Source organism: Protopterus annectens, chromosome 5.part1 (genome assembly GCF_019279795.1).
Source record: "Protopterus annectens isolate FY-2018-M chromosome 5.part1, PAN1.0, whole genome shotgun sequence".
Taxonomy (NCBI): Eukaryota; Metazoa; Chordata; order Ceratodontiformes; family Protopteridae; genus Protopterus; species Protopterus annectens.
Window position 1 is genome coordinate 411,999,687 of NC_056736.1, and position 17,487 is coordinate 412,017,173.

Sequence of the window (17,487 nt, forward strand, 5' to 3'; positions counted from 1 at the left end):
TATTATGTTATCTATTTTGGACCTATTTTTGTGTCTAAACTATATATACATATTTCTTTAAATGGTTTGTTTTTGATTGGAGATTTTGGTCTCATTACTGTTGACTAGTCCCTTAGTATTGTTTAGTTTATTTTATTTTTTATTTTATATATATATATTTTTTGCAACATGGCCTTGACTCCACTCATCAAAGGATTGGCCTCTGACATGAATGATTTGGTCATTTTTGGTTTAGGTTTATCTGATGTGAATAACCAATCCACGGGGGTGATTCAGGTCCCAGACACACAATGTGAAACTATGTTTTTTAAGTTGGGTAAAAGCATGAAGGGTCTCTGGACCAATGTTTGGCATTTACGCCTGTTCAAGGCTTATCAACTCAAAAAGATCACACCACGAGGTCTGAGGGTAAAGGTACAGCCCCTGGTACATAATATTGATGAACAGTTAACTGATGAATGGACGCAGATTCAACAATCTGCATCTATGGGATTTGTGGATTCTTTAACTTTTTTTATGAACGGGCTGTCAAACAAGGGATTCAGGAGGTGGAAATACTTTGCATGGAGGTCTATAAATTTGAATCAAGCAGGTCTTTTTCCTCTCGGGTTAACCAGTTAACCACAGAGTTACTTAAGCTTGAACAAGTATTAAAGGATAAAAAATTGAAAAAGTTTCAAAGGGACGTAAGGGATTATGAAAGAGGCAAACCATTTGATATGCCTAGGAATGTCACTTTCAGGCTTCCGAGTAATAAGCCCTTAGCCTCCAAGAGAAAAAGACCCAAATCTATTTTGAAATGAAATTCAGAGTCATTGAGTTACACATCAGGGGATGAGACTTCCTCTAACACTGAAGGGGAGGGTAACCACACAGATGCCTCACCTGATCCCAAAAGAAGGAGTTTGTTGCACCCTTTGGGTTCAGGTACAGACGAGGGGGGAGGAAGCACAAGAAATGCCAAACCAGTAAAGGGTTTGGAGGGTCTGTTACAACTGATGATCGAACATTAGCTGGCTATATGAATGTACACAACATTTCCTCTGTACACCTCTCTGATTTACAGATTAATGTTTTAAATAAAGGCCTTAATTTTGTCCCCGGCTTTTGTGTTCCAGAATATACTTTAGCACAGGATGTGGTCAATATCTGTCATCTGCTTAATCTTAAATTGTTTTTTTAAAAATGATACTACTCAGGAAGCTCCAGAGTTTAGATTTAAAAGGTCCACTTTTACTCCACCTATGTCACATATAGTATCCATTTTTCAGGCCAATGTCCTAAAAGATTTACACTGTAACCTCAGGGATTTTCAGGAATCTTATAACAATCTTTTCAAGGATTAGGTACAATGTATAGAGGATCTTAAGAATAACAAGGAAATTGTCATTGTACCAGCAGATAAGGGTGGTGTGATAGTGGTTCAAGATTGGGTCAATTACAATGAAGAAGCATTAAGACAACAGGGTGATAACAGGTATTATATGGCTATGCCATTGGAGCCAACCAGTCATTTTAAGACCAAGATTGATTCTTTTTTGACTCAAGCCAAGAAAGAGAGCATTATTACTGATTCTGTTAGACACCAGTTGCTAGTTTCATCCCTGAATAAACAGTATTTTTACTTACTACCTAAAATACATAAGGACGCTAAATGTCCCCCTGGTAGACCAATAGTATTAGGGCAGGGATCCATTACTGAACCACTTTCTGAATATTTAATACATTATCTTAAACCACTACTATCTATGGTATGGGCCAGAATTCAGAATACAACTCAGTTTTTGGATATTATATCTGACATGCAATTGGAGCCACATTGGCTGATGTGTACCTTGGATGTAACCTCTCTCTCTATGAATATTCCCCATTGGGCAGGTTTGCTGGCTTTGGAATTTTGGTTGGGAAGATCTGGTTTATACCAACCAGGCTTTAATACTTTTTTAGTATGCCTGGCTGAATATGTTCTTACTAGCAATGTATTTTACTTCCAGGACCAATGTTTTTGGCAGGTCAGGGGTACAGCAATGGGTGCCTCTTTCGCACCCATTTATGCTGACCTATTTATGGCCTACATTGAGGAGGTTATAATTTATGACTCTAGTCATAATTTATATATTGATGAATTAGATATTTGGAGGCGATATCTGGATAATTGTTGGGTGGTGTGGAGGTCAGATGAAACATACTTACATGAGTTTATTGGCTATCTCAATGACAATAAATGGGGAATTGAGTTTAAACTTAATTTTTATAAATCGAAAATTGTTTCCTTGACGTTGAGGTTAGCAGGAATTCCATTGATACCTTAGCCACACAGGTTTACAGGAAATTCCCCGAGTGTAACTCACTTTTGCATGCCACTAGCTTCCACCCCCAACATATCATCCGGAATATCCCCAAATCACAATTCCTCAGGATTAAAAGGATTTGTTCAAGCCAGCAAACATTTGAAGATACTAGGGATGATTTGATACAACGTTTTCATGAGAGAGGTTACCCTTCTGGTACAATTAGCACTGCTTGTCACTGGGCTTCCAATCAAGACAGAACTAAATTGTTACAATACAAGGACAAACCAAGAGGTTTTTCCAGTCCTTTGGTTCATCTGGTGACCACATATGGACACAACACACGGGGGTTTACGAATATAATTAACAGACATTGGAACATTCTTATGGCCGAGGAGAGATTGCACCCTTTTTTGGGTGATAGATGCTTTTTTGCATTCAGGAGAGGATGTACATTGGGTTCCCTCTTTAGCCATTACAAGAGGGTGGGACCTAGCTCTATGGTTCCCACTCAACATCCACTCACAGGTGGCCTACTGACAGGCTGCATGCCATGTGGTCATTGTACCCATTGCAATAGGGTTCAGAAAATGAGGGAATTCAGTAGTCGCAACACATCAGTAGTTTTCAACATTAATTTTTGGGCTAACTGCAGCACGGAGTGGGTTGTCTATTTGGTCACCTGTTCATGCTCCTCATTCTATGTGGGACAAACTTCTAGACCTTTTTGTCTCAGGATCGGGGAGCACCTTAGTGATATCAGGAATAAACGTTGTACTAATGCTTTATACAAACGTGTATAAACACAATACTGCATCTTTTTATTTTACTGTTATAGATTGTATTGTGGGTAAATGTAGGGACAAATCAGGATGGCATGATATACTTAATTTTAAGGAACGCAAATGGATTATTAAGTTAGAAGCTTTGTTTCCACCTGGGCTTAACGACCAATTATGAATGCACCAATGAATTGTTGTATGTACTACTGTATATACATGAGTGGATTTTTGTTTGTTCATGTTTACTCACTGAAGAAGGCTATTACAGCCGAAACCGGTTTGGGGCAGGTAGTTGGGCTTATTACCCTCTACCTTGTTATGTGATTTTTTTTATTTTTTCATTTTATGTATTAAACTGTGGGTTTCCACCTTTACTGCTGACTTTTCTTTGTTTTGGATGTGTTGACTTACGAGCTGTGCAGCTGCCGTACGTAAATCACGCAGATGCTTGGTAGTTAAAGTCACCCAGGATCAGGGAAAAGGGTTGAATCTTGATAGATTTGAACAGGTCCAAATAGGCGGATTGGGCATCTTGAATCAGATTTATGGGCCAGTTTGCACACTTTTATACCCTGTGGAATTGACAGAATATAAGTATTATATTATCTATTTTGGACCTATTTTTGTGTCTAAACTATATATACATATTTCTTTAAATGGTTTGTTTTTGATTGGAGATTTTGGTCTCATTACTGTTGACTAGTCCCTTAGTATTGTTTAGTTTATTTTATTTTTTATTTTTTATATATATATTTTTTGCAACATGGCCTTGACTCCACTCATCAAAGGATTGGCCTCTGACATGAATGATTTGGTCATTTTTGGTTTAGGTTTATCTGATGTGAATAACCAATCCACGGGGGTGATTCAGGTCCCAGACACACAATGTGAAACTATGTTTTTTAAGTTGGGTAAAAGCACGAAGGGTCTCTGTACCAATGTTTGGCATTTACGCCTGTTCAAGGCTTATCAACTCAAAAAGATCACACCACGAGGTCTGAGGGTAAAGGTACAGCCCCTGGTACATAATATTGATGAACAGTTAACTGATGAATGGACGCAGATTCAACAATCTGCATCTATGGGATTTGTGGATTCTTTAACTTTTTTTATGAACGGGCTGTCAAACAAGGGATTCAGGAGGTGGAAATACTTTGCATGGAGGTCAATAAATTTGAATCAAGCGGGTCTTTTTCCTCTCGGGTTAACCAGTTAACCACAGAGTTACTTAAGCTTGAACAAGTATTAAAGGATAAAAAATTGAAAAAGTTTCAAAGGGACGTAAGGGATTATGAAAGAGGCAAACCATTTGATAGCTAGCTATGATTTAAATAGGGGTCTTGTCAACAGTTAACTGCACCTTGAGTGTCTCCTGTGCCTCATACTCTTTGACCAGCTGGAGGTGTGAATGTCTTTAATATATATTGAAACTCTACCTCCTTTGGCTTTGCTGCCCACAGTTTGGGGTCTGAATGTATGATAGGATGAGTAACCAGGTAAGGCTGGGGTTCTCTCTACAGCTTTGAACCAAGTTTCTGTGACTGCACAGATGTCAGCATTTTCCAGGGTTAAGAATACTTGCAATGAGTGCAGTTTCAGGTTTAGACTCCTAGCATTTAGCAGCATGACCTTTTAATTTGTGTTTTGTTGAAATTTCTATGTTGGTACTTTTAACACCATCACTTTTCCTAGAAAAGACACTATGGAGGAGGCAAGAGCCTTTGCCAGAAGCCTGAAGCCCAGGTGAGACAGATGCATGCCATCTCTGGCAAAGCATTGTGATCTGTCGATCATATCTTCCCAGGCTATCATCTACTGGATCCCCCTGGAGTGGCACCAGAAACTAAGCCAATTGTTAAAGTCAATCATTTTCTGTTTGTATTGAGGCATCATTCTGGGTGATGGTAGAATGCTGCTTAAGGCTTGGGACTTACCTGCCTGGGACACATAATCAGCGAGCTCGATCATGTCTGTCTTTATATAGTCGAGGGAGGTGTGTCTCCTTCACATCAACATGGACTACCTGTTCTTGAAAGACTTGAGTGCATATGTGATATGGTGGATTCTGGCACCTGACAGACAAGTAACTGTGACTTTCCCCTTCTCCAGCCTGGTGAGAGGCACATCTGTGTGTCTCACAATGGAATCTCCTATGATTAATATGTTGGGCTTTTAGTGAAGCCTTAGTGGCTGTGAGACACAGGTGTGTGGACTATGCATGGTATATGGTGTGGGGGGCTGTGGAGATCCAGCAAAACTATAAAAAGCTTTAATATATAAATATATATTTTATGTTTGTATAGCATAATTCGATAGTGCATTAAAGCTGTAGGGAAGTGATAACATCTAATGACAACTCTGTATTTGGACTAGCACCCTTTAAACATTTAATTCTTTTTTTTACTGGAAGCTGTAATGCTATATATGTGGGTTGCTGTATGAATTTATTTGGTTCTGAGGGAGTCTAAGTCAATAGATGAAAGTGTTTAACAGATACTTTGTTTTGAATTTCTTTTAATAAGTTATTAAAACATTTTAGTTCTATAAGACACTGTTTTTTCCTGTGACTACATACCTAGTATTTTTTTTTTTAGTTATTGGTGTTTTAGTAATGCTACAGCCGACACTCCAGGTTTTTATTTATTCAGTTACAGTCTTAAAGAACATGCTTAACAATCATTGGACTACCTGTAGATAAACAGCTGGACTAGTTCTGACTGTTTTTATTCAGTATTTTGATGTCATTTCATTGTGTTTTTTTTTTTTAATTTACAGACAAACTGGAAAAATAAGAACAATGATCTTACCTGTTATTTATCTCATTGAGGTAAGGTAACTCACTTTTATACAAACTTATATGGATCCGTACATTTAATGTCCAGTGCACTTAAAGGCAAATAATGATCTGAATACTACAGCATTTTCTTTTCTGATTTTTGTTTTTCTGGAATATTAACTCTGTCTTCTACAGTTTAACTCAACCCTTAGGCTACTTTTCTCCCTACAGTATGATACCAGTATTGTTTAGTTACCAGAAACCTGCCTATACATGTAAAACTTCCATTCCTTGCATTAAAATCAAGGGAAGGGAAAGCCCACACATGTTTTATTACAGGAGAACTCCACCAAAATGTCAAGCTGTTCTTTCCAAAAAGTGATTTTCTTTCCCATAATTCAACACTACACACGTTACATACAGAAAAGCCATCATTTAATAATTATTCCATTTGTTTTATGTCTGAACTTATTTCTGTTTGTCATTCTTTCCTGCATTTGTCTCATCATATTTACATCACAAAGGCTACTAAGAGTGGCAGAGTAAGCAGGTTACTTCACTTATTCTAACTACAGACCCATTAAGAAAACAATGTCTCTTAAACAGTGACATTTAAATGTGCCTTACCAGTCACAGATTGCCAGCATCACATCTCATATAAAGTGTAGCCTGAAGTCTGAACAAAAACAAGTTAGTTTTTAGATGAAAAAAACTCACACGGTTGTATATCAATTTACAAATTAGTTGTCTTTCTCTTTAATCAAATTCTGAAGACAGTATTTTCATCATACTTTTTTACTGTCTATCAAATTTGATTTTTTTTCTGCACTGTATTTTCTGTAGAAGTCCATTTTTTTTTTATTTTGTTTTGGCTGGGAAAACCACATGCTTCCCAGGGAGGAACTGTTTGGAGGGAATGTCCCTTATGGAAGTGATACGATGGCCTCTGCACTCAGTTCACACACACACACTCACAGCACTTTTGGATTGCAATTTTTTATTTAAGACAAAGAGTTGGGGAAGGAAGCACAACATCGAAGACTTTACTTCTAACTACAATATTAAAATGTGTAAATGGAATGCAAACCGTCTCAGCCCAAGTGACACCTATTAATCACAGGGATCAGATTTCTCATACTTCAACACTAAACTACATTTGTTACTTTAAAAATAACAATTAGCTTGGCTACATTTTCAAGCCTGTGATTCAAGCATCACTTAAGCTTAACTTCTCATGTTTTGACAAGGAAGTTTGTCTCCACCTGCATGTAGGGTTGCCACCCCTCCGTTTTTTTTCCGGACTATCTGGAAATCAAACTGATTCTCCAGTAGTCCGGAAAACACTGTACAAACTCCGATATTATGTTTCAAAAAAGAAACAGACTATCGGAGTTTGTAAATCGGCTGATTTACTATGCTTTTGTTACAGAAAAGCATAGTAAATCAACCGAAAGCAGGCAGCAGGAACGGAAAAAGAGGGTGTTCCTTGCCAAGTGATATCATCATGACATCACAAAATGGGCGGAATGTGGGTGGGGGAGGGGGCAAGATGGGCAGGGTTACTGATGGCACGAGGGGTGTGGCTTTACTCTGATTTTAGCCATGATGAAAGGTGGCAACCCTACCTGCATAACATATCAGAGACACTGGGACATTTGTAGTTTTTTTTCTGTCAGGTATTATCCCCAGTCTTATATAAGCTATCAGTCTTGCTGATTTCAACAACTACTATTTAAAAAAAACTCATACAGAGTGTTGTGAGACTGTTTTACACTGTCTTTGTTGTGGACAGGAGGAGAAACAGTACACATAGCTGATAAGGTTACCACCTGTCCCCCTTTCTGCATAGCGCTCCTGAGTTGGCCACTTCTGTCCTGCAAAAGGGCGGGTCATAAAATATGGTAAACATCATGATATTTTACAAGACAACAAAATATTTTCTGACTTCTCTCTAAATGTCACAAAACTGTGATACTGCATTTAAATAATATTAATATCATATAAAGTAGTATAAATAGCCAGAATTGCACATAAGCATCTTTATTTTGATATCAAGATGAAAATAATTATTTATCACCAGTTGATGGCGTGGTTTGTTCTGTAAAATCTCAAGTGTCAGTAGGAATGTCCCACTTTGGATATGTAAAAAATGGCAACCCTAAGAGTTGACCCCCACAGATCCCTCTTGCCTCCAGAATCAGGGACAAATACAGAAATAATTAGGGACAATAAGAGGCACTTTTAAAACTTTTAGTACTATTAATCTAATGAGCTGACAGAATAACAGAATGTGAATTAACATGGATTTTCTGATGTAAAGGAAGTGTATAATTCCAAATTATTGTCATTATTTATTAAGTGTAATCCACTACCTTTTCTCCCCCACTTTCCAGGTTTAGGAGGGACAGAGCAAAATTTTAACCAAAGTCAAGGACACCCATAAAAGTCAGGACAGCAAAGTAGTATGTTGATCAATGTTTATTTATTTTTTAGTGACCCACCCCCCCTTTGTAATAGGCATTATTTTCTACAGCTGCAACAGTTTTGATTAATTTGTTCCACTGAAGTGTTCTTCTTCTTCTCTTTCGGCTGTTCCCGTTAGGGGTCGCCATAGGAGATCATCTGTTTCCAGTTCTTCCTGTCCTCTGCATATTGCTCTGTCACATCAATTGTCCTCTCTCACCACATCCATAAACCTTATCTTAGGCCTTACTTTTTTCCTCTTACCTGGCAGCTCCATCCTTAGCATCCTTTTATAGGTTCATAGGTTCATAGGCTAGAACTAGGCTAACTGCCCTTGCAAGCCATTTTAAGCCTAGCCAGTTATCCCCTGTGAGATTCAAACCCTGTACCTTGTGTTTATAAGGCAAACACCTTAACCATTAGGCCACCCTTCCAACCCCTAATATAACCATCATCCCTCCTCAGCACATATCCAACCCAACACAATCTTGCCTCTCTGACTTTGTCTCCAAACCATCCAACCTGAGCTGACCCTCTAATATACTGATTCCTAATCCTGTCCATCCTTGTCATACCCAGTGCAAATCTTAACATCTTTAACTCTGCCACTTCCAGCTCTGACTCCTGCCTTTGTTGTCAGTGCCACCATCTCCAACCCATAAAACACAGCTGGTCTCACTACCCTCTTATAGACCTTCCCTTTCACTCTTACTGGCACCCGTCTGTCACAAATCACTTCTGACACTCTCAGACGACAATATCTCCTGTCCTCTAAGATGTAGTTACCTCAGAACTGATTACGGCAGTAAGGGTTACAGGTGATACAGCATCCTGCATGGAAGTCTTGGCAATAAACTAGATAATGCCAGTGTTTTTGAATAGCTGTCAGAATTTTAGAGTGGTTGCGTATTTTGACAGCTGCTGCTATATTGTTCTGACCATGTCTGAAATTAGGAGTAGGAGAATCCTAGCCTTAACTCCCTCATTTGGCACAGATAAACACAATCTTTAGAGGAGTTTCATCCTTGAGTCTTGTGTGCAAAGATGGAAAAAGACATATCAGCAATTAAGTATCCAGCTCGTAGTTCCAAAAATCACATGCTCAGACTGGCTTCCTTCACCTACTCACTGTTCCCCCTTAAAAAAAAGTTTGATGTACTCATTGTTGCCTTCGTAATTACAGATGATAACATTGGCTCTGAGAAATCAACCATTCTTGGCAATTTCTCTAACTCTCAACATGAGTCAAGTAGAGCAAATGCATCAGAAATAACCTTAGTCATTTTCCAAGGATGAGGAATGACAGATATGAAAAGACCCAAAAGAAACATTTGATGAACATTAGAGACAGAACAAAGTGCTAAAATAATGATGTAGTGTGAAGGAAGGGAGGACTGTCTTTTTCAGAAACTGTGAATGCCATGCAAAAATCTCAGTGCATGGTGGCTGTTGTTCCTTACTTTCCGGCTCAGAACTAGACAAATGGAAGTAATGTGATGGACTCAGATGTAGGGTGTGTGGCTGTATGCCAGAAAAACAACCTTTTTCTGAATCGTATTTGAGACGGATAATGGAAGGTATAAAGGTAGGTGTGAAGTGCCATTAGATGTGCTTGTGCTATTAAGTGCACTTATGAGATAAGCATGGAAGCAGACATTCAGTGAGATATCTGTGGGAGAAACTTTGAATAATGGTTTGGAAATTTTACTATAGCAGGTGATGTTGTGTTCATAGTATATAAACGGTATTCTTTCAACTACAGGCATTCATTTGGACAAAATGTGAAGGTTGTTTGGAGATAATGGAAAACATGGGACCATATGTTACCACTCCATTATCATCTGGAGTGGGTCAGTATTATTTCTCTTTTAGGCTGAATACATTTTGTTATATAATTATTTTGTGATCAATAGATGCATTTGATTGAGAATACTTTGAAAACATGACTTACACCCCTTTGTTTTTCAAATGTTTAAAGGCAAAGCCTGAAATGCTACATAGCATATTCTTCAAAGACAAAACTAAGTTGCTACAAAGTGTTCAGGTTTAGTTGAAGCAGTGTATCATATATACTTTAGGACACTTAGTTTTTATTTTACTTTTTATTTTATTGATCTCTAAGCTTTGTTAGATTTTATTTCATTGACGGTGTAAGAAACTTCTTAGTGTGGAAGATTTTCAATCCATATATATATATATATATATATATATATATATATATATATATATATATATATATATATATATATGCATACACACATACATATATATATATATATATATATATATATATATATATATATACATAAATACATATATATATATATATATATATATATATATATATATATATATAGTTAATCACTATATATTAAGCAGATCAGATAATGGTAGTCAAAAAATAATAAAAAAATATATAATTTGAAAAATATATATACAGAGTTACTAAGCATTCATAAGTAATCCATCCAGGGTAGACAGTCTGTTTCCAGACTTTACTGAACTGATTTACATGAGGAAATTCAAAGATCACTAATAGGAGATCAATTTGGTTAGGCCACCAAGAAAATTTCTTTCTTGCTTTTTAGAGAAATATTACAAAAGATTTAACAGTAGCTTGAACAGCCATCAGAACAAGAAGCTGAAACGGTAGTTTTACATCTATCCAAAGGGTTGTACTGAGAATAAGCACAACGCTTTCTGTGTTGATCATCAGTGGCACTATTTCTAGCCTGTAAATTAATGTTGAGTGTTTTTTTTTTATCATTACTTCAACTATTCCTTACCTACCCGCTTTCACTTTCTTCCATTGTTGTTTTTCCAGCTCTGAATCCTTACTTTGTCCTTGGTTATTCTATGCAACTCAGAACAAAAAACAGATCATGTTTTTTTCATTCAGCAGTGGTATTACTGCTTTCATTGTAGTGTATGCGGATGGGTAAGTTCAATTTCAATCTTTTTAACAAGACCTTCATGTGACTTTGAGAGATATCTGAAACAATACAGAGCCTTATTAGAGACCTGTGAACATGGGTTGAAAATTCCCTCTCTTTTAACCATCATGTAACAACATTTTTTTCAGGAAATCCTTCTACTTAGTTCAGCTAATCACCAAATTAATATCATCCAGATCTAGAAGGGTCATTGTCCCCTTATATTCAGCACAGATCGGTCCAGTTATAGAATATAGCCCCCCTTTGGTATGTACCTCACTAGACACATTAAACAACTGAAAAGACCCCAGAGGTTCCTAACTAAGAAGATCATGAACTTAAAAACCTTAAGCTATAAGAAAACATCTAGAAGTACTGTCCCTTTTCTATGTATCACATAGACTCTTCAAAGATATACCTCTGCCTTGTCTTCAATGCAATTAGGGACACAGTGGTCCTGGATCTTTTGGACCTTCACAAATCAAACAGTCCCACAGATACCAGATTCAGGAATCAAACTCTTCTTCACCAGATTAGTAAAACTAGGCAGAGAGCCAGATTCATTATTCAGCACTGCCCACACCTCTAGAAGAGAATCCCTGTGCAGATCAAGCAGTGTGATGTATTATCTTTCTTCAAACTGGACCCGGATAATTGGATAGATGTTCATAAATTCAACCTCGACCTATTAAGTTATGAAATGTAAAAAAATTACATATGGCTGCACCTACCCAGACCTTACTACATCATTAACCTTCACTAAGGAATTAAAAAATGCAATAAACTAGTGACCTCAGCCAGAAGTAAGTATCAGAATAAATTCAAAATGAAACCACCCTGGTGGTCCACCACCATAAATAAACTACACAACAAAAGAAAGAAACTCCTTAAATAATTTAGTAGATCCAAAATCCATATTCACAAAGATAATATCAAAAGCATTATAAAAAAATGAAGTACAGGCTCAGGTCCTCTGAAGGAAGCCATGAACTTGGGCTGGCCTCTGAAGCCCAAATTATAAATCCTTATTTACCTACATTACAGTAATAAAAAAATAATATCCTGCGTTATCAGAAAGTATACATAATGGGGCCTTCCCATTGTGACACAATTGACATTGGCAGTATCCTTGGAAACAAATTTAGTGCCAACTTCACTCATGAGACTTTATTCAAAGCCCCAAATGGTCTGAATCCCTTACTCCATCAATTATCTCTAATTATCATTTGCTGAAAGTGCTAACGAAGACAAAAATACTTTCTCTTTGGGACTTGACAGTATACTTGGTTGCTTAATTAATAGTGATAAACATGCTCTTGAGAATACACTCCTCAAGCTGTTTAGTTGCTGGTTTTGTCCCCAAAGAGAGCCACACAGCAGTGGTGATGGAGTTCCATAAGGGTGACATTACAACTGACTTGGGGAATTACAGACCTATCAGCCTTACAAGCTTCATCTTCAAAGCCATGGAATGTGCTATGACTGACCTCATAAACTGTGATATCAAGAATCCTGTTATACTTGCCCGCCCAACAGTTTGCCTTTGTCAAATGTATATTCTGTCTATTTAACCTGGTAAATTTATTCCAAAGGGTTACAAAGGCTATAGATGGTGCTCATGCAATGAACGTAGTGTATCTTGACCTGGCTGTGGCCTTTGACACCATTCCCTATGCTTGCATCACTCACAAGCTAAATACTTTAAACCATGAGCATTATGCTACCAAACGATGTTGGAAGCTTGATCCCTTTATTGAGTGGCTTATAGACTTTCGTGGGAAGATATCTGTCTTACTTACTACACCATTAGAAACCCAATTAAACTGGAACTCCTGCTTTCCACAAGTCCAATATCTCTACGAATACTAGAACCAGTGACTTTAATCTTCACCAACAGATAAATAATTCATGGTAGAGAGCCAGGTTTATAAGCCACTTCCTCTGAAAGTTCTGGAATAAACTTCAGCTGTGTGTTAAACAGTATGACTTGCTATCTTCTTTAAACATAACCTCAATGGCTGGATGGGTATCCCACAAATTTACTCCAGGATTGGCTAGTATAGCCATCATGGAGAAAAGAGGTGCTGCCTGAGCAAGGGTTACTGATAAGGCAAGAATGGTCATGAGACTAAATGGCCTCATAATATCTATGAATCTATGTAGCTATAAATTCATGTGCCTATGTCATACCATTGAAGGATCCCTTCAGCAACCTGCTATTCATTGAGATGACAGCATTGAACAGTCTATTCAGCAAATGTTTACATTGCCAAAAGTTACCATATCGAATTAAATTAGCTGGCCAACATCACTAATGGTTTATTAACATGGTCAATTAATATAATTTGCTGTCGTAACATTCAGCAATGTAAACATTTGCTGAATTGATTGTTCGATGCTGTTGTCTCAATGAATAGCAGTTCACTGAAGGGATCCTTCGAAGGTATGGCATAGACCCTAAATTCAGCCCATGCTTGATTGGATTAGTCCTTCTTGTAAGGGCCGATATAGTCTAGTCTAGGAAATGGCATGGCATAACGGTCTCAAAACTCAACTGCCTTGAATTTTCCTAAAATTGCTAGGACTTCTATAAATAATGCCCCTGAAAGTGACAGACAACATATTTATATGCCCTTTTCACAACAGACTGGGTTGACAATCCTGTTGTGCTGGCAAATAAAATATTGCCTCTTCCATGATGGATGATGATTTTAGCATGTGGAGTTGCTTCATTTCTACCAAGTGATGCAGCCAGCATAACCCAGAATTATAAATGAACAGTATAGTATGTAGAAGTAGCCACTGATTTATGTATAGAATTAAACTTTTGAATTGTTACATAGCTATATGGTTTCATGTCCAGTCGATTTGTATAAGAATAGTGTGTTGTTTGATTTCCCTTCAAGCCTTGATACTAATACACTTGGGTTTTGTTGCTCAAGTATTGTTGTTTAAGGATGAGTTTTTCATAGTTGTTTGGTCTGTATATGTTGCAGTGATACAGGTAGGACTGTACTTTAGTATCTGAAGAGGTGCTTTTTTAAATTTAATTTGAGATCATTGTTTTTCAACCAGTTTTTAGCATGGTCAAACCCATGTTGGAGCAATTGTAAGTCAGTGGAAAATTGATTAACAACTCCCAATTTAAAGTTGTCTGAAAGCTTAGATAACCATAAGCCAGGAGTGTTTGTCTGAAGGCTTGAGTTTGTCTGAAGGCTACCTGTGGTACCACTGGTAACTTGTTTTGCTTTCACACGTGTCTCTTTTGACTCTATCCACATTGCTTACCTACTATAATTAATAGGAATGGCACTGGGTCACCCATGATCCCTTTTTATGCAATTACCCATTAAGATAGTAATGAATGTTATGGACCAATTAAGATTTGTTAAAAAAGGTATGCTAAGTTTTTACAGAGATGTATTGATGTTATCATTTTTATAAATAGCAACACTGGCTGATGTTTATTGTGTACCTAATAAAATGTTAGGAATATATACTAGTAAACATTAAGACAGAGGCATGTCATGACCTTTGTTTGATGTCACTGTTTGTAGGGAAAAAGATTGCTTGTGGAGCAAACCTTTATGAAAGGAAATAGCCACTGCAAATACTTTGAGATACAGCAGTTATTTATTTTTATTTTAAATTTTGTTTACCAGATAACTCTGCTGATCATAATTGATCAATTACAGACACAGCTGTGAAATGAAACTTTTTTTTAACACCTTTCCTATGGAGGGGCTTTGTGTCTTAAAATCTTATTAAAACAATAAACTGAATTATTTATATAATGTCCAGTTGCAACAATGAAAAGAAGCTTGTTTACCACTTTGATAAGGTCAGATCGCAAGATTGTATTTGAAGATACTGTAACCATAGTTAACCAGTTCTAAGCATGCAATTCTGAAATAGTTCAGGTCAACAGTTGATAATACAAATCCCATTTGGTTGAGCCCATGAGGTGGAATGGCAACAAATGGATAGTTTTTATTATGGGGCTGCTATAGCCACCATACACCCTCCGTTATTAATATAATTTGCTCTAAAATCAGTAAAACTCTGAGTGAGTTATAGTATTTGCTCAAGCTTGCCTATTTGCTCCTAATGTGCTTATCAAAACAGTTTTTGATATATTAATCAGTGAGTCTCTAAACAACATCCTCCTGTTTTATTCAATAGATCAATGTACTAACAGCTTATCAGTGTTCCTGGTTGTCTTGCAGGCCTTTTTTCATATTTTAAAGCCTAGATTAAATGTATTATTTTGCACTACAGTAAATTCAAATTAATAGAAGCACATAACTGCAAATAGTGAATACTCACTAAACTGTCTCTTGAATGAATTTCTTTTTAGCGTGCAACTATTGATTCAGAAACAGCAAAAATGATCAAATCCCAGCTTCTTCTCATGGAGTTTACAGAAAATGCCAGCTATCTGTTTTTGTCAGTTGGACTATTACTGGCGATTGTAGCATTTATCCTGGCCATTGTGACACGCCAGAAGAAAAAGCATCAGGTAAGCTCAAGGTTTTGTCTCAGCAGCTTATATTTAGTAAACTTAAAACAATGACATTTTTGTTATTTTCTATTGCTGTTACCAAGTTAATGACATTGTTCAGCATAATTATTGATCATATAGTTCAAATATCAGAATTGAATGCAGGAATATGAAGGAACTCAGTTAAACCTCCTCTGAAAGGGTGCCAAGAACCCTAGTATAAAGTCATTGTTAACCGCCCCTGCAATACTGACCCTTTTCCAAAAGTCCATACCCTCTGCCCTGACTGGCTGTTTTGCTGCCTCAACTATAAAGGGCTGTATCTCCAAACTGATTTAACATAATAAAATAGAGCACCAGACCTCCAAGGCAGTATATTCAGTTTAGCACGTTTGGCCTTTATTTTACCAGACTTCTTCTGGATTATTACAAATGCTCCAGGCACTTTTCATATCATTGCTACAATATAATCTGTAATCTTTGTCCGAGTGGAACACATACAGTGTGCATTGCTTCCCTACCTGAGGTGGCTTTTCATGTGCTACTGTTTTGCCCCATTGTCATATCAAGCAAATCCCATTGCTGTATGGTTGTTACAGTATAATCAAGAACGTTTGTCCCATTCGAACACAAGAAATGTGTGATGTTTCCAGATCTCACACTACCTCATATCATTGAACTAGAAGTACCAGTATGACTTAGTCATTGTCCATGTGGGTGTAAATGAACTGAAAAGTACTTTCCTGGACTATATGAACAGAGACATGATGGAGCTCTCACACTATGTGTCCCAGGCTGGCATGAGCTTAGCATTGGGCGGCATTCTGCCTTATCAGAGGACAATGCCATGATATGAACAGAAGATAATTTACTTTAATAATTGGCTTAGTTTTAGGTGTCATTTGAAGGGGGCACAGTATTTTTTAGTCTGGGAGGATATGACTGAAAAACCACACTGTTTTGCCATATATGATCAGAACTTGTCTCCTCTAGGATTTCCATCCTGACAGTGTCTTTCTTAGGCATTGCCAACCTGATAAACCACCCAACATAGTTAAAATAGCCCAGGATAATTTAAAGGTGTTACTGCTCAATGCCAGAACTCTAAACAAATAACTCTATTCCCTACAAACTCTGCTCACCCTAGAGAACACAGATGTCTGTGTAGTTATTGATACCTGGTTTAAAGCCATGGAGAGCACCCTGGCAGTGCAAGGCTGCAATGCTTACACCCATCTAGACCAGCTGCGGCACAGAAAGGGACAAAATGTGAAGGTGTCTCAATTTACACCAAAAGCAAATACACCTCAAGACTGGTCAAACAATATGATGCACTTAAGCTTCTCAATGTACAATATTCTATAAGTAAAGTCCCATACTATATCTATGAGAGCTATAGGAACTCCTCTATGGCCCAGGAAATCCACAACACTTAAATGAATTGAAGTCACTCCCCATTTAAACCAACAACATATTCATGGGAGTCTTCAATTACCCCACTATAAACAGGGAATTATACATGGCCCTATACTTCCAGGCTCAAAAATTCAAGGCTTTTGTCAAGATGAACATCTAGGATAAGCTATCCCAAATGCCCACTAGATATACAAACATCCTTTGGTCGAATTCTCATTTACATGAGAGAACATTGACCCTCCCCCCAGTGTAATGTCCTTACTGGTCAGGTTGGACCATAAAGCTGTCTTCTTCAAAATAAAAATAAAGCCTGGGACACCAGCTA

The 17,487-nt window shown here is 37.3% G+C and overlaps 1 protein-coding gene across 1 annotated transcript in view; it reads left to right on the forward strand.

Annotated features, from left to right (window-relative positions):
• Positions 1–17,487, forward strand: part of LOC122803176 (lysosome membrane protein 2-like) — a 140,281-nt gene that overhangs the window by 49,625 nt on the left and 73,169 nt on the right. The window contains exons 3-4 of the mRNA XM_044072790.1: positions 5,849–5,900; positions 15,603–15,764. Coding sequence (XP_043928725.1) covers positions 5,849–5,900; positions 15,603–15,764 — 214 coding nt within the window. The remainder of the gene's footprint in view (positions 1–5,848; positions 5,901–15,602; positions 15,765–17,487) is intronic.